General features: G+C 52.6%; 1 protein-coding gene across 3 annotated transcripts; it reads left to right on the top strand.

Annotated features, from left to right (window-relative positions):
- The first annotated feature begins 269 nt into the window (after positions 1-269).
- LOC138389846 (sodium/potassium-transporting ATPase subunit alpha-2) lies at positions 270-24,138 on the top strand. Of its 3 annotated transcripts, none has more exons than XM_069478491.1 (23): positions 270-281; positions 4,861-4,965; positions 5,168-5,227; positions 6,959-7,162; positions 7,669-7,782; positions 8,025-8,159; positions 8,837-8,954; positions 10,210-10,478; positions 11,331-11,529; positions 11,652-11,761; positions 11,899-12,033; positions 12,731-12,920; positions 13,042-13,217; positions 16,698-16,834; positions 17,297-17,447; positions 17,563-17,731; positions 17,966-18,120; positions 18,370-18,493; positions 18,685-18,830; positions 19,039-19,169; positions 21,979-22,080; positions 22,228-22,319; positions 23,311-24,138. In XM_069478491.1, the coding sequence occupies exons 1-23, from the start codon at positions 270-272 to the stop codon at positions 23,337-23,339; spliced, it is 3,063 nt and encodes a 1,020-aa protein (XP_069334592.1). In that variant the 3' UTR covers positions 23,340-24,138. The 3 variants fall into 3 exon arrangements, with proteins under 3 accessions (XP_069334592.1, XP_069334594.1, XP_069334593.1); XM_069478492.1 differs by lacking the exon at positions 270-281 and adding an exon at positions 1,789-1,800; XM_069478493.1 differs by lacking the exons at positions 5,168-5,227; positions 6,959-7,162 and having other exon boundaries at positions 4,861-4,956.

Raw genomic sequence — 24,138 nt, 5'->3', positions numbered from 1 at the left:
GCCGAGGGACAAACAACTGTCAAGGGCCAGCAGCTAACGGGGCAGCGGGAGGGGAGGAGTCCTCAGGGATCCTGTTTCAACAAACGTTTCTTTCCCGAGGAGGGGAAGGCGGGGGAGAGGGGGAGAAGGACCTATTTAAAGCTACCCTGTTGCTTCGGCTGTCTCTGTCTGTCTGCCAGGGTCTCCGGCTGTCCCAGGCTGGCTGGTGTGGGCTTGGGATCCTCCTGGTGACCTCTCCAGCCTAGGTCCCTCAGCCACTCTGCCCCAAGATGGGCCGTGGGGTGAGTATCCCCAAAGAGCAAGGGTTGCTCTCTGGAGGGTTAGGGAGGCTATAGGAAAAGGATGGAGTGGAAATGGAATGTGGAGGGAGGGGAGAAGCTGACCGAGTGGGATAGTTTGAACTTGGAACTAACAGTCTCCAAACTGCAAATGCGTGTATGGCTCCCACGGCACTCTCATGCCAAGCACTCTTCTCTTCTCCGCCCGCCCACGTTAGCCCCACAGCCTGCCCCACACTCCCCTCCAGCTCTCCCTCTACCCCGTTCCCGCATCCCTGGCCCTGCTCTTCCCCAGGGCAGTCCTCCTCTCCCACCACATGTCCCGGCTTCGGGGATGTTTGGCACTGTTAGTCCTCCCACCTTTCCTACCCCCTGAAACTATCCACTCCTCTGGGAGAACCAGCCTGAGAGGATGGGGGTCCAATTTGAGCTTGGAGAGGGGCAGTGGAGCATCCTGCTCCTGGAGTCATTAAGCAGTTCCGGACACCAGCTCCAGGGGCCCTGAGTGCCAGGGACAGCTGGGAGGGGTGTGGGGAGGAAAAGCAATGTGCCCCTAGCCTAGCACCCTCCGGATGTCCCAAGCAGCATTGTCCTCGGGGCTCTGGGCCATGGGCTTTGAGGACTTTCCCAGAGGCTGGTGAGAGCTGCCTCTCCCCCGCCCGTCCACCCGTCCATAGCATTCTGCAGTGATGGCCACGCCAAGGGGAAGATTAACAGCCACAACGGGGCAGGGCAGGCAGGAACAGGGCTTCAAATTCTTGGAAATGAAATTCCCATATGGAGAAAAGTGACCCAATCTCTTCGCATACTGTGCCTGGCTGCTTTCCCTTTGTGGAATGCTGGCAAAAGAGGGCACAGAGGGGAAGGGCATGGTGAGTACTAGGAAGGTGTGAGGAAGACGGTGCCTGTGGGGGGTCGGGGGGGAGTTTCTGGGCTGAAGAGGCAGGCAGGGATGTGTTATTGCACTGTGTTGAGCAGCTGGGAAAACTCTGAGCCTGGACACCAGGGTTCCTGAGCTAGAGTGGGAGCTATAAATAGAACCGGAGTGTGTGTGCGTGTGTGCGTGCGTGTGTGTCCATGACCACGTCTTCTCTGTAGGCTGCAAGTCCTGCAGATATTCATGGACAAGCACCTGCATTTGTGTCTCAGCAGGCAAATTTGCAAATGTGTAAGCCTTCAAGCGAGCAAAAGCATAGGGGTCGCTGTATGGGTGTATGAGGGTCTGTGGGCCTGTACTTAGCAGCTGTCTGGGAGGTGCGAGTCTCCCAGAGGAAGAGGTCACAGTCGTGGGAAGATAATTGCCTTGGGACCTTGAGCTGCACCTTGACATCTCTTGCTCCCCACAGAAAGGAGTCCCCAGCTGAGGTGCAGGACCTCTGAGGAAAGGCTGGGGCTGACCGGGTCAGACAAGCTCCCCACTCCCTGGCCCAAGTGGAGAGAGAAGGAGGGGAGGTAGCCCCCTACTATGCTGCACCTTGGAGCAAGGTGGACCCAGCTGGAGGGGTCCTGCATGGGAAGCGACGTGACCTTGACTTCTCCAGTCTGTCCTGCTCCCCTACCACCCCGGAACTCCCCTAAACCTCCATGTCTGGGAGCTGAGGGTGAAGTAATAACAAGACCAGGCATAGATCTGGGCTGTCTGGGCTAAGAGGCTGGGCGAAGTAGGGGCACTTAGGGCCTGGAGCTTTGAGTCTAACTTTCCAGGAGACCCTTGAAGAAGGACAACACCCACTACCCACAGCCTGTGCTAGAGGTCATTTTTCACCTCCAATCCCTTCTTCTCTGTATCTTCACTCCAGAGCCGGGCCCAACTGTCCCCCATCACCTTGTGGCTGTGAAGGGCAGTGTGGGAGTTGGGGGAAGGGCCGACTCTGGTGGGGAGGGAGCCCAGCCTGCTCCAGCTGCCACGGAGAGGCTGAGGTGGGGGGGCGCTGGCTGATTCCCAGCTGCCCCCACTCTGTCCCAGCCGCTGGCTTTCTCAAAAAGAACTCTCTGTTCTCCTTCAGCATTCAAGACCCAGAGAGGGGGACTTGTGGTTGGGGGAGGGGGGGTCCTTGCTTCCTCTCTTTCTTTCTTGCCTGGGCAGCCACTGGCCCCAAATCTCCGCAGGCTCCTGGCTGCAGAGCCTGCTATCCTTGCCAGGACGACAGGAGGGGGAAGGGGCAGTGTGTCCCAAGCTCAGAGGCTGCTGCAGAGCAGGGTGGGAGCTGGGGAGAGGAGGCACCACATGGAGCTGCTTAGCTCAGCCACAACTCAACATGCCAAAGCGCGGGGGCCAGCAAGTGTTTAAAACGTGTGCATTTGATTCCAATTTTCATAAACTTTATTTCATGTCTGAATGTATGAAAATTCCTCTGGGCTCTGTCCCCTCCTCTCTGCATGCCCAGTCCCACTTCTGTCCCTGAAGCTCCTGAGGGTCACAGGGAAGCTTGTCCAGCCTGATCTCTTGCCTCTGATCTCTTGCCTCTTGCCTCCCTGCATTTCGTCCTTTTCTCAGCCTTGTTCCACCAAGGACAGAGTTAGCGAATCTAAAGCATTTCAACCCATGCCACCAAATGAACCCTCTCAAGCCACCTGGGAAGGGAGAGGTAGAACTGCTCACGAGCCTTTCTCTGCTCCTTCCGTGGGGCTGCTTCAGTCTCCCCAAGATCATCAGCCTCGAGGAGGCCAAAAATAGCCTGGATTCGCAGATGCTCCAGATGGAGACAAGTGTATGATTTACTGGTCACCTTTTCTGAGAAGAGCACTTCTCAGCAACCCAGCCTCCAAGAGCTCATATCCGTTTAGATCGTCAGTATCTCGGGAAGAGCAGTGTCTCCTGCATCCCCACCCTTGTTCCTGACTTCACTGGTCAGACTTCTCCAGGTGCTGGAAGTGTGGCTCCTTATGGTCAAGGCAACGGTCACATTTCTGGGTTAGCTCCTGACTCTTTGATGGATAAAAATGTATACCCCAGAGTGCAGAGTTAGGGTAGCACAACGATTCCTCGTGATACCACAAAGGTGGGTATCTGTCCTTATACATTTGTCCAAACCCATAGAATGTACAACACCAAGAGTGAACCCTAATGTAAACTGTGGACTGTGCGCGCTAACAGTGTGGCAGTGTAGGCTGGTGACTGCAACAAATGTATCGCTCTGCTGCTGGAAATTGATAGTGAGGGAGGCTGTGCCTGTGTAGGGGCAGGAAATACATGAGAACTTTCTCTACTTTCCACTCAATTTTGCTGTGAACTAAAAATTGCTCCAAAAAATAAAATCTATTTGTTAAAAAAAGACAAAGAAAACCCAAGAAAATGCATTATCCTGCAAACAAAGGGCAGACACCTTGGCTGTTGATCCTTCCACTCTTTATGGAAAAAACCCAAACAAATTACATCGTAGTATAGAAAAGCTCATTCCTAAAAGCCTAGTGCAGGCTGTAGAGTCCAGTGAAGAAACAGAGGCACCAGGTGGAAGCTGAGCAGCCCCTCTGTGACGAGGACGCTGGATCCTGAGGGAGCAGGAGGAGAGGGCACTGGGTGGAAGAGGATGTGAGAAGAAGCTTTTTTTGCACACTTGTCATGGCCACCCCAGTCCTTCCCCAGTGCCCCCTCCTATCCTATCACTTCCTCCCATTGGAAGGAGAAGTTTCCCGCCCTCTTTTCCCGAAGGCCCCTGAAGATCCTGGAAGCCTGGTGGTGTGAGACGCAGGCTCTGAACAGGAAGGGAAAACGGGGGCTTCGTAAGGCTACGGTCAAAATGTCCATCTGATTTCACCAGACGACCCAGGAATGCCCAGACCTAAGAGTGAAACAAACGCTAATTTTAGGTGTACTCTCAGATACAATTTCTTACATTTTTGGACAAATGGGACGCGGTTCCCTTCTTGCCCACTTGTGCTTTGGGGTGTCAAGTCCTGTGAGTTGCCTTCTGCCCAGCAGGGCGGAGGGGGCTCCCGCACACCGTGTTCCCGTTCCCTTGACACGCTCCAACCCTCCACCTCCGACTTCTCTCAGTCCACCAGCCCCGCTTTTCCATTCCTGCCACTCTGCCACCGGACCCCCTTCTCCTCTGGACACTTCCCTGCCTACACCGGCTCCCCAGAGATGCTCGCTTCCCCAAGTTCCTACCTCTACTCCTCTCTAAGTAAAATGCCACGGTGTTGGGCAAAGACATTTCCACAGGGTGATTCCACTCCCTCAACAACCCCCACCCTGTCCACTCCCTTCCAGAATTTTCCCAAATAGCGTAGGATGGTGGTTTTTAACATTTTTGCCTTGGTTTGTATTTAGCAGCAGGGTCCTTTCAACAAACAAAATCTTAGCAGGAACCCAAGGGCCCAAGTCCTAAACTGCAAAAGTGGTGATCTTCAGTACTGAGCCTTCCTCGCCCTTCCCTGCAGGTCACACGCAGAGCCCTGGTCTGCAAGCTGAGGGCCTGGGCTCCCCCCGAGCCTCCAGCCCCGATTCCTCCCCCAGGAAATCACTGCCTCTGAATCCACAGCCCCCAATCCCAGTGCCTGGGCCCCTGGCTGCCTGGCAGGAATGGAGGCTCCAACCTCTGTCCTCCCTGACTCTCTGGGCCCTGCCTTCCTCCTGCAGGCCGGCCGTGAGTACTCGCCTGCCGCTACCACCGCAGAGAATGGTGGTGGCAAGAAGAAACAGAAAGAGAAGGAGCTGGATGAGCTGAAGAAGGAAGTGGCCATGGTGAGGCCCACAGCCCGCCCCGCTGGGTGGGAGGAGGGGCTCCATGCTGGGAGGGCCGCCCTGGCAGCCCAGGGCACTCAGAAACTTTGTGCCCTGTGCTGCTCACCTTACCCCTGCAATCCCCAGTGCCTCGTGTCCATCTCACACTCAACATACACACACTCACCCTCCTCCCCAGAGTAACTCGCCTTTCCCTCCCCAGGATGACCACAAGCTGTCCTTGGATGAGCTGGGCCGCAAATACCAAGTGGACCTGTCCAAGGTGAGTAAAGGGGCTTCTAACGAGGGAACCAAAGAGGTGAGAGAGCCATGCAGCGTCGGGGCAGGAGGAACCTTAATACTTAATCCAGCCCTCTTCATAGATGAGGAAACTGAGGCCCAGAGACAAGTGACTTGCCTAAGGTTACACGGCCAGTTGGTGGCACAGCCTGAACTAGAGGGTGGATCCCCTGCTTCCTAGCCCGAAGCTCTGTCCCCGTATACCCTGCGAGCCAGAACTCCCTAGAACCCAGGCTCCAGAGGGCCTCCAGGCAGGGACCCTATCTCTACCCCAAGCAACTTTAGTCACACCCAACCTCCCATAGAGCTGACACACGTGAGCTAAGGAGGTAACCCTTTCCTCTAATTATGGGAATTTGCTGGGCCCCTGCTACATGTGATGTGTGGCACTGTGATGGAAGATTTTTTTTTTTTTTTTTTGAAACAGGGTCTCACTCTGTCACCCAGGCTAGAGTGCAGTGGTACCATCATAGCTCACAGCAAACACAAACTCCTGGGCTCAAGCGATCCTCCTGCCTCAGCCTCCCAAGTAGTTGGGACTACAGGCATGGGCCTCTGCACCTGGCTCATTTCTCTACATTTTGTAGAGATGGCGTCTCTTTCTTGCTCAGGCTGGTCTTAAACTCCTGGCCTCCTAAAGTGCTAGGATTACAGGCATGAGCCACCACACCCAGCCTAGACACTTTACATATTTCTCTAACCCTTATAGCAACCCTGTGAGGTAGGTTTTGAAGACCTATTTATTAAAGCAAGGAGACACAGACAGGAAGAGTAGTTTCCCAAGGTCATATAAACAGTAAGTGGCACAGTCAGACTGCCAAACTCATCATTTTGGGGGAAAAAAAAAAATCATTAATCAAAAATTTAGTGGGTGCATAGCTCCTTCTACAGGCTTTGCCTGACTGCTCTTCCTAAAATTCTATGTCCCTATCCCTTCACCTTACTTTATCTTCCTTAATAACACTTTTCACTCTCTGCATTAATATGTACTTATTGTGTGTCACCTCTCTAGATCGTAAGCTCAGGAGGGCAGGGACTTCGTCGCTCTGGACCCCCAGAGCCGACATGAGTGCCTGTCATGTAGCAGGTGCTCAATAGACATTTATTAAATGAATGAATGAATGAGTGGAGATACACAGGAAGCGGTGTAGAACTCCAGTGCAATGTGGTGAGTGCAGCTCTGGAATCAGGCAGGGGATACTGTGGGATCCAGAAAGGGGCTTCTGAACCAGCCTGGAGCAGAGTTAAACAGGGCCGGCAAAGCTTCCTGTGCAAAGTGACAGACAACTGCCAAAGCTGTGTGACACTGATGGCCAATAATGTAGGACTCTCCTACAACTCCTGGTGAGAGAGGGGATCTGAAGGAAGAGCAATAGGGGAGGATCTGGTTCAGGTGTATTTTCAGGGAGGTTATCCAGGCTGCCTCCTGGGGAGATGTTGTGGCCACAAACACAATGTGTCTCAATCCAATAATAGAGGTGGAGCCATAGTCAAAACTGCCCTCAGCCTTCAAGACCTCCAAGTCCCATCACAAATGCCACCTCCTTCGTGTGGTCTCTCCTGATGGATGGTCCCTGCCCCTTCCAACCAGATGGGATTGGAAGTAATGTCTCCACCTAGACGTTACTTCCCTGCCCAGGAGCTGATGGGACATGCGTGGTAGGGGCTGGGTTGGCTCTGCGTGCCCCTAATACACCTCTCCTTGCTCTCTCAGGGCCTCACCAACCAGCGGGCTCAGGACATTCTGGCTCGAGATGGCCCCAACGCCCTCACTCCACCCCCCACAACCCCGGAGTGGGTCAAGTTCTGTCGTCAGCTTTTCGGGGGCTTCTCCATCCTGCTGTGGATTGGGGCCATCCTCTGCTTCCTGGCCTATGGCATCCAGGCTGCCATGGAGGACGAGCCATCCAATGACAATGTGAGCCAGCACCCTGATCCCTGCACCAGCCATGGCTCTGTCCTCCAACCCTGCACCCCCAACATGGTGGGGGGTTAGGGAACAAGACCCTCACATCACAGTCCCACAGCACCCCCTGCACTGCAGGCTGAAAAGGGGTGAGGCCTCTATACATACATATCTCCCCCCAACACATGCAGGCATGTACTCATTAATGAACTAGACAGTCCCTCCCTGTTCCTTCCCAGTCACGTGAGCTTCTCTGCGTCCCTAGGTCTTCACCCCCTAGAGAAGCCCTGGGAACTCCCTGAGACTTTCCCTGCCCCTTCTAGACTTAGGAGGCTGGAGGGTAGAAGAGGAAGGGGCGGTTAGAGAGAAGGACTTTCCCTACCAGTCTCATTCCCAGTCCCAATCAAAGACTGGGCTCCCGTCTTGGATAGCGTTGGGCGCTCATCCCAAGTGGAGTTACTGCCCCTTCAGGGCAGGGGAAGAGGGGGGCGGTCCCTGAAACTCTTTCTCCTCACCAGCTATATCTGGGTGTGGTGCTGGCAGCTGTGGTCATTGTCACTGGCTGCTTCTCCTACTACCAGGAGGCCAAAAGCTCCAAGATCATGGACTCCTTCAAGAACATGGTACCGCAGGTAGATGGCAGGGCCGGGCTCTGGGCTGGGGCCTAAGGTTTCTAGGAGTGTCCAGCTCATTCCCTCTCAACTCCTTGTGCTCTAAGAGAGAGGTAGGCAAAAAAGAAACTCGGACCTAGTTTTTCTTGGGGCATGGGCGTTTCTCCTCCCCCTTGGTAGGGTTGGGGGAGTGGTGGGAGACCAGGAGAGGAAGGCAGGGGCAGAGACGAGCATTTCATGAGATTCCCACGGCCTCCCCACAGCAAGCCCTCGTGATCCGGGAGGGAGAGAAGATGCAGATCAATGCCGAGGAAGTGGTGGTGGGGGACCTGGTGGAGGTGAAGGGTGGAGACCGCGTCCCTGCTGACCTCCGGATCATCTCTTCTCACGGCTGTAAGGTGAGGAGGACACGCCAGAGCAAGCAGGCTGTGTAGAGCTGAGAGGGCCCAGTCAGTGATTGAAATGTCAGGAGACCCAGGTCCAAATGTCAACACCTGCCCCTGTATCCCAGCTGCACCCTCTCTCAGCATATGTGCTTAGCACTTCTCTTTGCATCTGCGTGTTATGAGTGCTCTACGCCTCAGCTATTTCTTTGATATCCACTTTTTAATAATCATGCATTGAGCACCAATTATGTGTCAGATGCTTTATATACGTTCACATGTGCAATCTAATAAAACTCTGATAAAACGGTGTCACCTTGCAGGGCGGCTGTACATGGCCGCACAGGTTTTGCCCTAAGCAACCCCAGGAGGTGCCATTTTTATGGACTACAATGTTAGTGGTAGCTCTGTGGTTGTGCAAAGATTGTTTACATTCCCCGTTTTATAGATGAGCAATGGAGGCTCTGATGGTTAAGTAAGTAACCCAAGGTCACATAAGAATCCAGCAAGGGTCAGGATTCCAAACCAGAGCAGTGGCAATAGCTGAGTAAGGCCATAAATATGTGATGAGGGCAAGTGTTACATTTCCCTCACGTCACAGAGATTGAGCTTGGCTGGAGTCGGCTCAGGAGACAGCTGTGTACGTACAAGTGCCTCTGCCAGTCTGATGACGGCACACCCTTCCTCCTCAGGTGGATAACTCATCCCTAACAGGAGAGTCGGAGCCCCAGACCCGCTCCCCTGAGTTCACCCATGAGAACCCCCTGGAGACCCGCAATATCTGTTTCTTCTCTACCAACTGTGTTGAAGGTGAGAAGCTAGCCTGCACTAATGAGGACAGTCTGAATCCTCAATCCCCAGTCCTGACTGGGGCTGTGGCACTACTAACTTGGCTCTGCCATAGAGGGGGGACTTGAGGAGTCAGGAGGCCCTGGAGTCCCCTCCAGAGAGCAGAGTACTGGCTGGGGGCAGCCCGACTCCATGGGAAAGGCACCTTCCAGGACCCCCACAAATACCAAAACCCAGGGATGCTCCAGGCCCTTATATAAAATAGCAATAGTATTTGTATATAACCTACCCACATCCTCCTCTGTACTTTAAATCCTCTCTAGATTACTTATGATATCTAATGCAATGTAAACACTATGTACATGGTTGTTATTCTATATTGGTTTTTAAATTTGTATTTTTTATTGTTGTATTGCTATTTTTATTTATTTATTCATTTATTTTCAAATATTTTCCATCCGAAATTGGTTGAGTCTGCAGAATCCGTGGATACAGAGGGCCAGCTGTACAATAAAAATCACCACACACTAAATTTCCTAAATTTTTAATGTACTGAAATTCTGAAATTTACATTTTCCACAATTGGTGATACGCTCCCATTGCTTACCCTGCACTTGGCTTTGAAGACAGGAAAGCAAATGAATGGAACTAAAATTTGTTGAGCCCTGGTCTAGGTGTATTACAGCACTATCTCATTTAAATATTAAAACAACCCCTAGGTAGGAATTCAAAAAAGGATTCAAACCCAGATTTGGCTGATTCCAACACGCATGCTCTTTCCACTATATACTTCCTTCCCCAGAGACCCCTGTAATGTCACACAAGGGTGAGGGATTGCCTAGCTTCCTCTATAGAGATTCATGCCTAGTGTTGACAAAGAAAATCCTAAGACTGCACAGAAAATCCATAATGAATGCTTTACTTTGTGTTCATAATATACTTTTGGATGATATCAAGTTTGAGACTGATTTTACTGAAATGCCACAGGAAATTTTTATTTCATTTATTGAATCTCCTCAATTCGAACTTTGAGATTATTTGCAAGGCTTCTCCACAGGCCCAAGTACGAGAGAAAACCATTTACTGTTGTAATGGTTCTGGGATTGGCAATCTATCCAGGGAGGGTAACCCCAGTGAAGTCTACTAAAAGTGGCCTCCAGGATCTGAGTCTTTGGTCATTTACTCTGTAATGGTTTTCCTTGCTCAGGAAGTAGGATGGGACTTCAGTCCCTAGGAGCCAGAAGGCGCCCAACCTGTGTCCCCTCCTATGTTGCAGGCACTGCCAGGGGCATCGTGATTGCCACAGGTGACCGGACGGTGATGGGACGCATAGCCACTCTTGCCTCAGGCCTGGAGGTCGGGCGGACGCCCATAGCTATGGAGATCGAACACTTTATCCAGCTGATCACGGGGGTGGCCGTATTCCTGGGGGTCTCCTTCTTCGTGCTCTCCCTCATCCTGGGCTACAGCTGGCTGGAGGCAGTCATCTTCCTCATCGGCATCATCGTGGCCAACGTGCCTGAGGGGCTTCTGGCCACCGTCACTGTGAGTGGGTCAGGCTGGCGTGCCACCGGGGGCGGGGCTCACTACCCTTTCCTCAAAAGGATAGAGGTACAGTTGCTCATTGCTCCTCAGTAAGTTTTCCCTTCCAGTTCCTAAAGTCGCGTATCAGATGCTGGACTCAGAGATCACTTAAACATAACTCAGTGAGTCTGAAAAGTCTCAGGGAGGGCCCTACCTGGGCTCTCGATTTCTCCTCTGGAGCTCGTCATGATCACCTTCCCTCACCATGCCTGTCCTCAGCTCCCCCGCAGCCTGGGACGACTCCTGGCCAACTCTCCTGTAAAGGCTCTCTCAAAGGTTGCCAGTGACTGACCCGCAAATCCGGTGACCTTTCTCAGCTCCGGTCACTAACTCCGCAGCTGAAATGGATACTGCTGTCCACCCTCCTAGAATTCTCCCTTTTGTCAGTTACTGATGTGTGACTATCTTCGTTTTCTCCTCCTCTGTCCCCTCCTTCTCCTCCGACACTGATCCTCAGGCCTCAGCTCTCTGGTCTTCTTATGCCCCTAGAGAGAGCCTATCTTCTCCTACAATTTCCAGTGTCCCTTCTGTGCAGATACCTCCCATCCTTGTGCCCAGCTCTCTCTGGCACTCTCTGGAGCTCCAGTCAAATGTCCGTCAACTCCCTGGGCATTTCACCTTCATATATGCCCATGGTCTCAATTCAACACATCTCAGATCAAACGTGTTCACTATTTACAGCTAGGTCCCACCCACTCATGTTAGTGGAGTGGCATCGAAGGAGGAGGAATAGAGTCTCAGTCTAGGGTAAGGTCACGGTCATCTCTGGCTCCAGGATCAACCCTTTTTTATTCTTCTCTTTCTTTCTACCAGGTGTGCCTGACCCTGACAGCCAAGCGCATGGCGCGGAAGAACTGCCTGGTGAAGAACCTGGAGGCGGTGGAGACGCTGGGCTCCACGTCCACCATCTGCTCGGACAAGACGGGCACCCTCACCCAGAACCGCATGACGGTCGCCCACATGTGGTTTGACAACCAGATCCACGAGGCTGACACCACTGAAGATCAGTCTGGTGATTGGGTGCTCCAGAGGGAGTGGAGGGGATGGCAGTGATAAGGGTGCCGGTATGGTGGGGGGACTGAGGTAAAGCTCTAAACGGGAGCCACGCTCCTGGTTGTCCCCATTTCCCCCCAGGGGCCACTTTTGACAAACGATCCCCCACGTGGACGGCCCTGTCTCGGATTGCTGGTCTCTGCAACCGTGCTGTCTTCAAGGCTGGGCAGGAGAACATCTCTGTGTCTAAGGTGGGGGTTGGCTGCTGTTGCCCAGCTTTCCCTCTCACCCGTTGTGGCTGCTCTGGGGGCTTCAGTGCCCTCTTCGCCTGGTCCTCCACTCCCTTCCCTCCCACCCCGGGACACTGGATTCTCTTCTCTCCTGGCAGCGGGACACAGCTGGAGATGCCTCTGAGTCAGCTCTGCTCAAGTGCATTGAGCTGTCCTGTGGCTCAGTGAGGAAGATGAGGGACAGGAATCCCAAGGTGGCAGAGATTCCTTTCAACTCTACCAACAAGTACCAGGTTTGGCTGGGTTGCTGGGACAGAGGAAGAGAGAGGGAAAGAAATGGAAGGGAGTAGGCAAAGCCAAGGGGAAACCATCTATGGGAGGGTGGCATCTGAGGGTCATGTCCCCTAACACCCAGGACAACTGGTAAGACCACGTGTCTGGTTGCAATTACCCCCTAACTCCCAGCCCTTCCTACGTTTCTTCCTGCAGCCTGTCACCCTCCACTCTCCTCCCCATAGCCCCCCATCCTCTAGCCTAGCCCTCCAACTGTCCAATCCTATCCAGGTGAAACACATTTCTGTAACTCCCTTCTGATATCCCTCGGCCTTTAGGCACCTGCTAAACGCCGAGAACACCTAGTCTCAGCTATGTTCTGCATGAGCCACAGAGGTACAGCTGCCTGAGGCCAGCGTGGTGGTGAGGGATGCCCAGCCACCAGCACAGTGCCTATCTTTGCTGACCTTAATAATATTTGGTGAATGAATGACTGACCTATGGCGGCAACTTCAGGTTCCAAGAGTTGGGACTGTGAGGTCCCAAACCCCCTCCACACATGGACACTCTCCCTTTGCTGACAGTCTTTGAAGGATCGAGGCTATTCTGTTAAGGGTGGGTCCCTCACCAGCCACCGGGCCACATCAGGCCCTGCACCGAGCACAGGAGCTCCCAAGACAAAGTACGGCTCTCCGTGACTGCCTGTCCTCTCTCTAGCTGTCCATCCACGAGCGAGAAGACAGCCCCCAGAGCCACGTGCTGGTGATGAAGGGGGCCCCAGAGCGCATCCTGGACCGGTGCTCCACCATCCTGGTGCAGGGCAAGGAGATCCCTCTCGACAAGGAGATGCAGGACGCCTTTCAAAACGCCTACATGGAGCTGGGGGGCCTGGGCGAGCGCGTGCTGGGTGAGGGGCAGGGCTGAGAAGGGGATTCCCGAGCCTTGGTGGCATCCCTGGGGTGGGGGATTCTGGAGGGTTCCAAGCAGCCACTCTGCTGTTCTCATGCCTCCCTTCTGTCCCACTTCAGGGTTCTGCCAGCTGAATCTGCCTTCTGGAAAGTTTCCTCGGGGCTTCAAATTCGACACGGATGAGCTGAACTTTCCCACAGAGAAGCTGTGCTTTGTGGGGCTCATGTCTATGATCGACCCTCCCCGGGCTGCTGTGCCAGATGCTGTGGGCAAGTGCCGAAGCGCAGGCATCAAGGTACTGGTCTCCCCGCCATCCTTGCCTCCCTCATGCCAAAGGTCAAGGGACAGCAGCGGCTGCTGCCTTGAAGAGATGCAGGCCACCGGTGGCCTCCTTCCCACTGACTCAGAGGAGAAGCTGTCCATCTGCAAGGAAAGGTCCACCCCTGCCTTGGAGCTCTCACCCTCCTCCCCTTCGCTCAGAGTGGCCAGTTCCCGTGTCCATCCTCTCCCTCCCTGGCACAGTTCATTGTCCCATATGCGTGTGCACCCTTCCCATCTGATTTCACGCATGATCAGGCACCCTATCTTGGAGGCCTGGTTGTCCTCCCCTTCCCAGCTTCTGCCTACTCTCTCTGACCAGTTGCAATGGGATCAGCAGGCTCTTGTCTGCCCTCACTGGCTCAGCCCAGAAGCCCACACACCACCTCCCACTCGTGCATGCCTCTCCCAGGCTCTCTTGTCCAACTGCAACGGCTTCTCACTGGCCACTCCCTTCTCTGTGCTATGTTTGTCTTTCATTTAGCAAATAGTTACTGTTTACCAACTGTGTACAAGGCACCGTGCAAGGTGCTGGAGTTAACAAACAGACAAAAATTCCTCCCATGTTGGAGCTTACTTTCCTGTTTCCCAGATATAGCCCTTTACCAGCCCTTTATCCACCCAGTCGCCAGCTCTGGTGCCACTGCTTGCTCTCCTTTGGCCAACATCTCACCTATTGCCAAATCGATGCAAGGCAACCTGTCTACCCAGGGCCAGGTACTGCGCTAGGCACTGGGATACAAAGACAAGGCCCTGGGGAACAAGACACAGGCCTCCGCATCTCATGATGGCTCAGGGGAAACAGATGTCCTTCCAATTAAAAAGATGTAGAACAATCATAATCGGGCAATTGAGCACCTATTATGGAGCAGATACTCTAATGATAAAAACAGCCAATTATTTTGTTGAACTTACATATAAACCAGGTACTATTCTAAGCTCTAACCCTGTATGATCTCATTTAATATTCAAACAACCCTATGAGTAAGCACTAGTATTTTCCCTTTTTTACAGAGAGAGAAACTGAGGCACAAAGTACGATGCCCAAGGCCACACAGCTATTAAAGCGTAGAACCAGGATCTGAACCAAAGCAGTCTGCTATTTCTTACCCATCACACCAGAGGACCTGGTGCTGTGTAGATAGGTGATTTCTGAACCCCATAACCATTGTCTCCAAGGTAGGCATCACTATCCCCATTTCAAAACCAACTGAAACTGGGCGAGGATAAGTAGCTCTTTCAAAGTAAAACTGCTGGTAAGAGGGGGACTGGGAATGTGAAGCGTGGCCTGCTTATCTGGAAAGCCCATGCTCCTCCTGCTCCGTGAGGTGCCTCTCGCTGTGACCAGGCTTGGGCAAAGGACCTCCGCTGGAAGAGCAGTTAATTCTGCCTCCGGGAATTGGATCATGTTTGACAGAGGGGATGACATTTGATCTGGGCTTTGAAGACTGAAGTGTATTCTATAAGGCAGCGAAGGAGAGGGAACAGCGTGTACCCTGACACGGCTCGACTGTACGGCACATGTGTGTGGGCTGGCGGGGCAGGTGGCGAGGTGCACTAGGGAACGCTGGGTCAGCGCCCGTTGGAAGGACTTGGCTTAAATGCCAGAGTTGGGCTTATTCTGCGGGCCACAGAGAGCTTCAGGGGTCACAGAGCAGGTCTAGCTTTTAGGAGGCTACCTGATGGACTGGATTTGGGGAAGAACTGAAGTCAAGTTAGGAGGCCACTGCAGTAGTTCAGACAAGGGATGATAACCTGAATGAGGGCAGCAACAAAGGGAGTGGAGAGGAAAAGTCGCATTTGAGAAACGTTTTGTGAGCGTGGCCAAAGTGGATATGGGAGGTGAGGGAGATATAGGAGAGAAAGGGGCAGAATGAATAGAGAGGATAGTATCTAAGGTAGGGAGTGCAGCAGCAGGCTTGGTGGGGGTGGGGAGAGCAGAGATTATGCATTCATTTTGACCTTAAGTTTGAGGTATATATAAGGCATCCCGGGAGAGAAGTTCCAGGGAAATCTGGACTATGGCTTCAAGCTCATGAAAGTGGGTCAGGACTGAAGATTTGAATCTCAGCAGCACATGGGTGCAAACTAAATTCTTACTAGTATATTTTATTATATTGCTCAGGAAGAGAACATGGGTCAAGGAAAGGGAGGAGAATGAAACCTGGGGCCGCACCAACATTTAGGGGCAAGTGCAGGAAGAGGAAGCAGTGAGGAGGAGGTGGGAGGAAGGACACAGCTAACATTTATTGAGCACCCACCTAATGCCATGTAATCTTCATGACCACCTGGAATGGTAGGAATCGTCTTCTCCGCTGTGCTGAGACTTGGTGAAGTGACCCGCCTAAGGCACGGTAGCTGGAGAAGGTCAAATTTTAAAGTCTGGTCTCCGTCCACTCCAGAGCCAGTGCTCCTCCATTCCACTAGGCTGCCACCCTGAGGTGGAGGAGAAGAGCACTCCGAGGAGGGGAGGGGAAGCAGGAGGGAAGGAGTCTGTGGAAGCCAAGGGACGCTAGGGTTTCAGGGAGAGTTGGTCAACAGTGGCAAATGCCTCAGAGGAGTCAAGTAGGGTGAAGACCAAAAAGACACTTTCATTTTTTGATTGGGAGGCCCATGTGGCCTTTGGGGGCAGTTTCAGCGGAGTGGTGGGGGTGGCAGAGAAGCCAGTGGGGCCTGAAGAGGCTTCCTTTTCAGTACCGTGGGATTTGTCCCCAAAGTCCACACATGCAAATGCTGTTCTAACCCAGCTCTGATCACCTGCTGCTCATAATGCCTCTTAACTGGCAGTGCCGACCACCCGCCCCATCCCAACTCCACTCACGCTGCAATGACAGCCATGAACATCATCCTGGGTGAGGCATGCCACGTCGGATGTCAGCGGCAGATGAGTAAGGTGGCAAAGGCAGGGCCACTGTGGCCGTCTGTCCGCTGCTTGTCCAGTTAGATTGCCTCAGTGATCACACGAGATACTCGGAACATCAGGTCCCAGTTCTGGGTCCCTGAGACCTTGAGCAAATCGTAGGCCCTCTCTAAGTCTTGGTTTCCTCATCTGTAAAACAAAGGAGGTGTTAAAGGGCCCTTCCAGCTCTGACTGCCTTGAATCCCATGAAATCCAAACTCCTAAGAAAAATCTCCTATATAATCCTAAAGAACTGAGGCTTCTTTTCCAAGGGACCATCATTAATCTGTTACTCTGTCATGGACACTTCCTTCATTTAAGTGAACATTTTTGATCCTCTGAACATAACATAACTGTCATTGTCTCTCTTCCTCACCCACCCACCCAAATACAAACACACACGCACACACACACACACACACACACATTCACACTTCTATTATCTTGGCTGGGATGTGCCAGCCCAGACATCTCGTAGTCTAGCTGTTCTTGACACTGGGAAAGGAATGGGGGGACGGCTATAACACTGCTTTCCTTCCTCTCTTCCCCCTCTGCTAGGTGATCATGGTGACCGGGGATCACCCTATTACAGCCAAGGCCATTGCCAAAGGCGTGGGCATCATATCAGAGGGCAACGAGACTGTGGAGGACATCGCCGCCCGGCTCAACATCCCTTTGAGTCAAGTCAACCCCAGGTGAGGCCTGTGGAGGACGCCCCTGCCCCCCTTGACACATCCCCTCCCACAGAAGGCTGGAATGTCCCCTAGGGGTATCTGGACAGCATCTCTTGGACCTTTATGGGCCCTGCCTCTGACACTTCTGTGACTGGTTCCTCAGTCCTAAGTTTGTGTCCAGGATGTGCCACCGGTCAGCTGTGTGGCCTTGGAGACATCATGTTACCTTTTCGAGCCCCCTTTTCTCACTACAGCATTGCAGGGCTGCCGTAGGAGTTGGGGGTGTGTGAAGGAACTAGCCCCGGGCCTCGCATGCGGCATTTATGACATGTTGCTGCGCGGTGAGGATTTAGCATCGCTTCCACAGAGAGACCTGGGGGGAATGAGGAGCTGGAGAGAACTGAAGCAGGGGGGAGCCAGCTTAGCAGGGAAGCTGCTGCCCGGTGGTGAGGAGAGGAGTCAGCCCTCTGCCCCTTCCCCCAGAGAAGCCAAGGCGTGCGTGGTTCACGGCTCTGACCTGAAGGACATGACATCGGAGCAGCTCGACGAGATCCTCAAGAACCACACGGAGATCGTGTTTGCCCGGACGTCTCCTCAGCAGAAGCTCATCATCGTGGAGGGATGCCAGAGGCAGGTGAGCACTGCCGCCGGAGGCAGATAGCGGGAGGGATGGGGAGGCAGGAACAGGGCAAAGGGCCGGCCTTGGGCAGAGGCTTCATCCTGGAGCGCTGGCTGTGTCCTCTCCCCAGGGGGCCATCGTGGCCGTGACAGGTGATGGCGTGAATGACTCCCCTGCGCTGAAGAAGGCTGACATTGGCATTGCCATGGGTATCGCTGGCTCTGACGTCTCTAAGCAGGCAGCCGACATGATCCTGCTGGACGACAACTTTGCTTCCATCGTCACAGGGGTGGAGGAGGGTGAGGAGACCGCGAGGGCTGGGTGGTGTCTGGGATGTCTGACACTGCGCACCCGCATCCCTTGCCTTTGCCCCAGCTGAAGAGTCACCCGAGACTCCAGGCAGCCCCACCTGCTTCAGCTTCCCTCAAACACCAACTCTTCCTCTCTCAGGAAAATGGGCAGCCACGCTTCTGGGGCCAGGGGTAGGGAAGGGTCCCTCTGACCTCCCTGATGCCCTCAGAACCTCCCCACAGGCCGCCTGATCTTTGACAACCTGAAGAAATCCATTGCCTACACCCTGACCAGCAACATCCCTGAGATCACCCCTTTCCTGCTGTTCATCATTGTCAATATCCCCCTGCCTCTGGGCACTGTGACCATCCTCTGCATCGACCTGGGCACAGACATGGTGAGCCCAGAGGTGGAGAAGGGGCAGGCGAGGCAGCCATATGGGCACAGTGGGTGGGAGGGGCAGAGGAGGGAAGGAGCGGGGACCCAGGGGCAGCTGACTAGGCTATGATGGTTACAGAGAAGACAAGCACAGGCCTGGAAGAAAACAGGGTCTTAATCAATGCTTGTTGAATTATGTCAAAGATTCTCCACTGCTCCTGTCATCTCCCTTCAAATGCCCTCCCCTTTCCATGCCCACCCCACACAGGTCCCCGCCATCTCCTTGGCCTATGAAGCAGCTGAGAGTGACATCATGAAGCGGCAGCCCCGAAACCCCCAGACAGACAAGCTGGTGAATGAGCGGCTCATCAGCATGGCCTACGGACAGATTGGTGCGCCCGGCCCTGGGGCTCAGAGGGGACCCCCAGAGGGCTCCTCCCCGGTGTTCCGAGGGATGAGCCCCAAGCAAAATTCCAGGACAGGGGCCAGGCCCCAGGGTCAGGGTCTCCACCTCCAGCTCTGAAGGCTGGCCCCTCTGCTTCCTTCTCTGACCCACACCCTGCCTTTTGCCCACTACCCACAGGGATGATTCAGGCGCTGGGTGGCTTCTTCACCTACTTCGTAATCCTGGCAGAGAACGGTTTCCTGCCATCACGGCTGCTGGGAATCCGCCTCGACTGGGATGACCGGACCATGAATGACCTGGAGGACAGCTATGGACAGGAGTGGGTGAGTGGTACTGCGTAAATGCGCGTGCACGTGGGTGAAGGAAGGGGTGCTAAATGCCTGACAGGAATGGCCAGTAGTGGCCAAATGGGACTGGGGGCTGAGGATGGATTGGGTGCCCAGGGTTTAGCAACTGCCCTGAAACCATGCCACACTCTGGTGCTACCCTCTCCTCGGACACTCTCACCACTCTCTGCCCGCCCTCCCCCAGACCTACGAGCAGCGCAAGGTGGTGGAGTTCACGTGCCACACGGCCTTCTTTGCCAGCATCGTGGTTGTGCAGTGGGCTGACCTCATCATCTGCAAGACCCGCCGCAACTCGGTCTTCCAGCAGGGCATGAAGTGAGTGCCACCCCCACCAGCACCCTCCACCCAGGCAGAGTACGCTGGGTGCACTCGCCAGCCCACACAGGCCAGGCTGCCAGCTCCAGTCACCTCAACCCCGGCCCAGATCTGCAAGAGGACACCAGATTTTAACTATCCAGCTATATATCCACAGCCAGGTTTGAAACAGACAAAAGAAGAAGGAATGACATGAATATTTCTAATGAGTTCTAATTTTGCTCCTTAAACGTGCTTTTGTTATCATCTCCTTCCACTCTCCTTCCTCCTTTCCTTGCTTTCCCCATCTCTTGAGTGTCACCCACCCCATCCTTGCCCAGCCCTAAGTCCGGAGTTTTCTGTGTCCCCAGCCCAGCCCCACCGCAGGCAGCCTAGTATGCAGCACTCGCCCCGTGGCAGCCGGCGGGCAGGCTCAGTGCCTTCTCGGAGTGGGAGTTACGATCCGCCAGGCACTGTGCCAAGTGCCTAACCTCACACTAGCTGTGTGTAACCTCACAATAGCTCTATGAGGTGGGCGTTATTGTTTACATTTCACGGATAAGGGGACCCCAAAATGTTGAATGACATAAGGTCACCCAGATGGGTGGGGTTCACGCAGGTCTATCTCTAAAGCCCAAGCCCTCGGCTACTACCCTACACTGTGGTGGCTCACCTATCACAGAGCCTGGCACCTGTGAGGAACTCAGTAATTGCTTCACGATTCTAGCATGGATGGTGGGTGAATGCTGAAGGTATCATGCCGGTTCTCTTTATTTTCTCCTGCTGTAAACAATAGCCACCATACCCCAAATGAGCTTTGTCACACTTTCTTAGTTGGGGCCTGGGGTGGGGGATGGGAGATGCCAAAACCCTGGTGAAGTTAATGTCACTTAAGATCCTAGGAAGGGGAAAGTGGAAACTCTTTTAAATAAATAAAAGTAACATGAAGGAAGGAGATTCCAGTAAGCTAAAAACACTACTGGGGAAAATGCAGTTGGAAGAGAATATAAGGAGCAGAGAATCTAAGAAATCAGGCACAATTCTTCGCCTGGGACTTACTACGCACTGCAGGGGTGACACCGGGAGGTGGGAACATAGGAAAACTGGCTAAGTCCAGCCCGTCTGAGAGGCAAATGGGAAAGGGACAAAATGAAAGCCAGGCTGGGCACAGAGAAGGAGAAAGGATACCAACAAGTCACCTGGCCAGAGGCGGCCTCAGACCTTCACCTCAGAGGCGGCCTCATCTTAGGTCCCTGAGCCATTGGGGGTTCCTCAGAGATACTATTTGCGTTATTTCGAAAAGCTTTGTGGAAATCAAGTACTGACCTATGAGAGGCTACCAGGCTTACCATTAATAATATGCATTTCTTAGGCAAAAGCCAAGAACACATATGAGGTATAGTGATCACATGCTGATCCACAGTTCTGTTTGGAAGCCATAAATATTTCTAGTTCATTTTAAATAGGGAAATATATTCATTACTTATTAACCAATGTAGTTTGAGAGACAAAGATCAATTAAAATGTAGCCTTTATAGAAGAAAAATAAGAGGGGTGCTTAGTGAGTGAAACGTTTGGGGACTGCTGGCTCCTTAAAGAGGTGCTGTGTGTAAGAATATAAAAGAAGGCCGGCACAGTGGCTCACGCCTGTCTGTAATGCTAGCACTCTGGGAAGCCGAGGTCGGAGGATCGCTTGAGGTGAGGAGTTCAAGATCAGCCTGAGCAAAAGTGAGACCCTGTCTCTAATAAATAAATAAATAAATAAAAAGAATATAAAAGGTCAAGTGATGTATGACTGAGCACTTTTCGTATTCCAGAGCTTTTCAGACATTATCTCCTATGATTTTCCCAACAATCCTAATATATAAAGGTAAAATCTCCATTTAACAGAGAAGGAATGTGAGTCTCAGAGAAGTTAAACACTGCTTACAACACAAAGCTAGTGAGTGGCAGAACTGGGAATAGACCCCACCTGTCTGACTGCAGAAACTGCCCTCAGAACCCCATTCTGTCCTCTTTTCAATTCTGATATAGTAAACGCAGACATTAGCCACTCGCTGCATAGCGAGCATCCCCTGTACTAAGTGCTTTGCAAACATGCTCTTCTTCATTAAATATCTGTGATGAACAGCAAACCACCAGGAAGTGTAGGAGACATACAGGGGCCCTGCAGTGAAGCAGCTTCCAAAGCATCTTGCTGGGGAGATGACACTTTCACAAATCACGTGCCTGGAGCAATGACGAGATTATAAGTGGCACGAGGGCAGGCCCCCTGTTGACCACCGCATCTCCAGTATAGAGCACGTCACCTCACACATGGAAACAAATACTTTTATTATTTTTTTATTTCAAAACATTAAAGGTGTACAGATGTTTTGGGTTGCATGGATCTTTTTTGTAATGCTTGAGTTCTGGCTATAGGTGTGCCTGTTACCCAAATAGTGTTCATAGTGCCTATTAGGTTGGTTTATTCCCCTCCGCTCCTCCTCCCTCCCTGCTAGTTGCTTTCCACTGAGTCTTACTTCTCTCTGTGCACTTGTGTGCTCATCAAACAGTACTCACTATTAAATGGAAACAACTATTCAATGAATGGATATATGTGTAATAGACAACGTTTGCAGGTAAACTCAGTAAGCAGAAAAAGAAAATAACATCTTTCCTTGGTTACACAGAGTAGAGGATGTTGGAAGAGGACATAGGACAATGTCATTTATGCCCCTTCCCTCTCATTTCTTCTCTCTTCCCCTTCCATCCCCAGGGGTGTCCCTAGATCTCTCCCTCCTTGACTCCCTTTCAAATACTACCTACCCTCCTTTCTTTGTCTTTCCAGGAACAAGATCCTGATTTTTGGGCTGTTGGAGGAGACGGCATTGGCTGCTTTTCTCTCTTACTGCCCGGGCATGGGTGTGGCCCTCCGCATGTACCCACTCAAGTGAGTGTCTCTTCAGGGTAGCCCACGTGAATGGCACAGGCAGCCCTGAGCCCCTTCTAGGCTCCAAGTTCTGACTGGCTTGAACCATTTTATGTGACGGCCGTGCTAACCTCTGATGCTCCTGACACTTTCCTCTGTTGCTTTCAGGGTCACTTGGTGGTTCTGTGCCTTCCCCTATAGCCTCCTCATCTTCATCTATGATGAGGTCCGAAAGCTCATCCTGCGGCGATATCCTGGTGGTAAGCCCCTCCACACTCCACCCTAACCCCTAGCAAAGTCCAAAGCCCCACCGCCAGCTACCCCTCCAGGGTTCCAAACCCACACTCCACTCCCACTGTGATTGCTGCTCCCATTCCTCAGCGCCCTCAGATCCTGCGCTCCCGGGTCCCAGGAGCCCTGACCCTTTTGAACCTGTTCTCCCTGTGCTCTACCTCTCAGATTCCAAGTCCCACATAACTCACAAATGGTCCACCTAACTCGTAATTCTACCTAGAATCACAGAACATCAGAATTCGAAGGGCCCTTTGAGGTTACATAGTCCACTGCCATATTTTACAGACAAAGTGAGGAGGTGAATTTATTTGTTGAGGGTGATAAAGCAAGGAGTAGCAGAACTGGCACTAGAATCCAGGCCTCCTGATTCCCAGGCATAACCAACCAACAAGTTGGTTTTTTCCCAACAAGCGTTTTGGATCGCCTACTAAAGGTTAAAAAGGGATGGCCTACAGACCAAATACAGTCCGTGGATATTGCATGGTTTGACCTGCCAAATATTTTGTGCATGTGTGGGTTTTTAGCCCAATATCTAAAATTTAGGTGCTTTCACATAAAATCTGAATTTGACTTCTCACAAAAACTCGGAAGAGCTGTCAATCCCATGGCCACATTTCTGCACAGCAGCAATGGACAACTGCTCCCTTAGGCACTCATTTGTTACTGGAAGAGGCCCTAGAGGCATTTGCATTTCTGCCCCCTGGCCTACCCTAGGCCCACCCTCCACTGTGCTAAATACAAGTCTCTCCTAATGGCAGGCTCACCGTGCTTTCCTCTAATCCATGGCCCAGCTCACTGGATCTCCCCCCACCCCCATCACCTTTCTGTAGCTGCCTCCCTTCAGCCCCCTTTACCAGCCTTCTGGCTCCTGGCTCAGCCACCTGAGCCCCTAGGAGATTGATCTCTTGCCACCTCTTAAGTTTACACTGCAACCTCCACCCCCAATCTCTCTAACAGGCTGGGTGGAGAAGGAGACCTACTACTGAGCCCACTGGAAGAAGAGAACCAGGCACGGGAAAGATGGGGAGCTCTGGAGGTGTTATGGGGATGTTGATGGAAAGGGATGGAAAAAATGGGGTGGTATTTTGGGGAAAGATTTTGGAAGAGGCAATGAGGCAACTCAGCAGGCTAAGTTGCAGAGATAGGATGAATAAGCTCGGGGTGATTGCCCCGTTGACCTGACTGTGAATGATCAGACTAGACATTACATGTTAGGGCCCCTCCCTAGACCCTTTTACATCCCACTCCACTATGTTGTCTACTTTTTTCTAATGAATTGAAGGTTACCCCACCCCTTACCATCCCCTATCCCTTCACCCCCACTTCCTACCATAACAGATCAACATCCAAAGGCAGGGAGAAGGAAAGCCTCTCTCATCACCCAGTGTCCCTCTATCGCCCCAGCCTCACTCTGCTTCCCACTTTCACCCCTGGTTAGCTGCCTGCCCAGCTCAGTCCCATTGGCTTCCTCCTCAGACCTTGAAATCACAAAAGGCTCCTCTGGTGAATGCAAGAGCCTGAGGCCAAAATGGGAAGCTGGTGGCAGAAGCTATTTCTCTCCCAGTCACAGCTGGTTAGGGACCTGGAGAAGAAAGCTGGGTAGACTGGTGGGAGGTTGGAGCAGGGCTGGCTGGAGGAGGAGAGACAGGAAAGGAGAGAAATAGCACCACGAACAAGACATTTAACATGTCTTGAGTCTCCAGATAGATGTCGTGGGTTCCAGCTGTGTCCTGCCCTTTAGATCACTACCAGCAGACCAAGTTCAGATCTCATCAGAGTAGCAGA

This window comes from Eulemur rufifrons, chromosome 8 (genome assembly GCF_041146395.1).
Source record: "Eulemur rufifrons isolate Redbay chromosome 8, OSU_ERuf_1, whole genome shotgun sequence".
Taxonomy (NCBI): domain Eukaryota; kingdom Metazoa; phylum Chordata; class Mammalia; order Primates; family Lemuridae; genus Eulemur; species Eulemur rufifrons.
This window is presented reverse-complemented; position numbering and strand designations above follow the sequence as displayed.

What these genes read in the sequence shown, in the direction of transcription:
- LOC138389846 (XM_069478491.1), top strand. An exon ending in GGCTTCTGGCCACCGTCACT is followed by an intron (nt 10,479 to 11,330) that starts GTGAGTGGGTCA and finishes TCTTTCTACCAG; the next exon opens with GTGTGCCTGACCCTGACAGC. An exon ending in CTCCGCATGTACCCACTCAA is followed by an intron (nt 22,081 to 22,227) that starts GTGAGTGTCTCT and finishes TGTTGCTTTCAG; the next exon opens with GGTCACTTGGTGGTTCTGTG.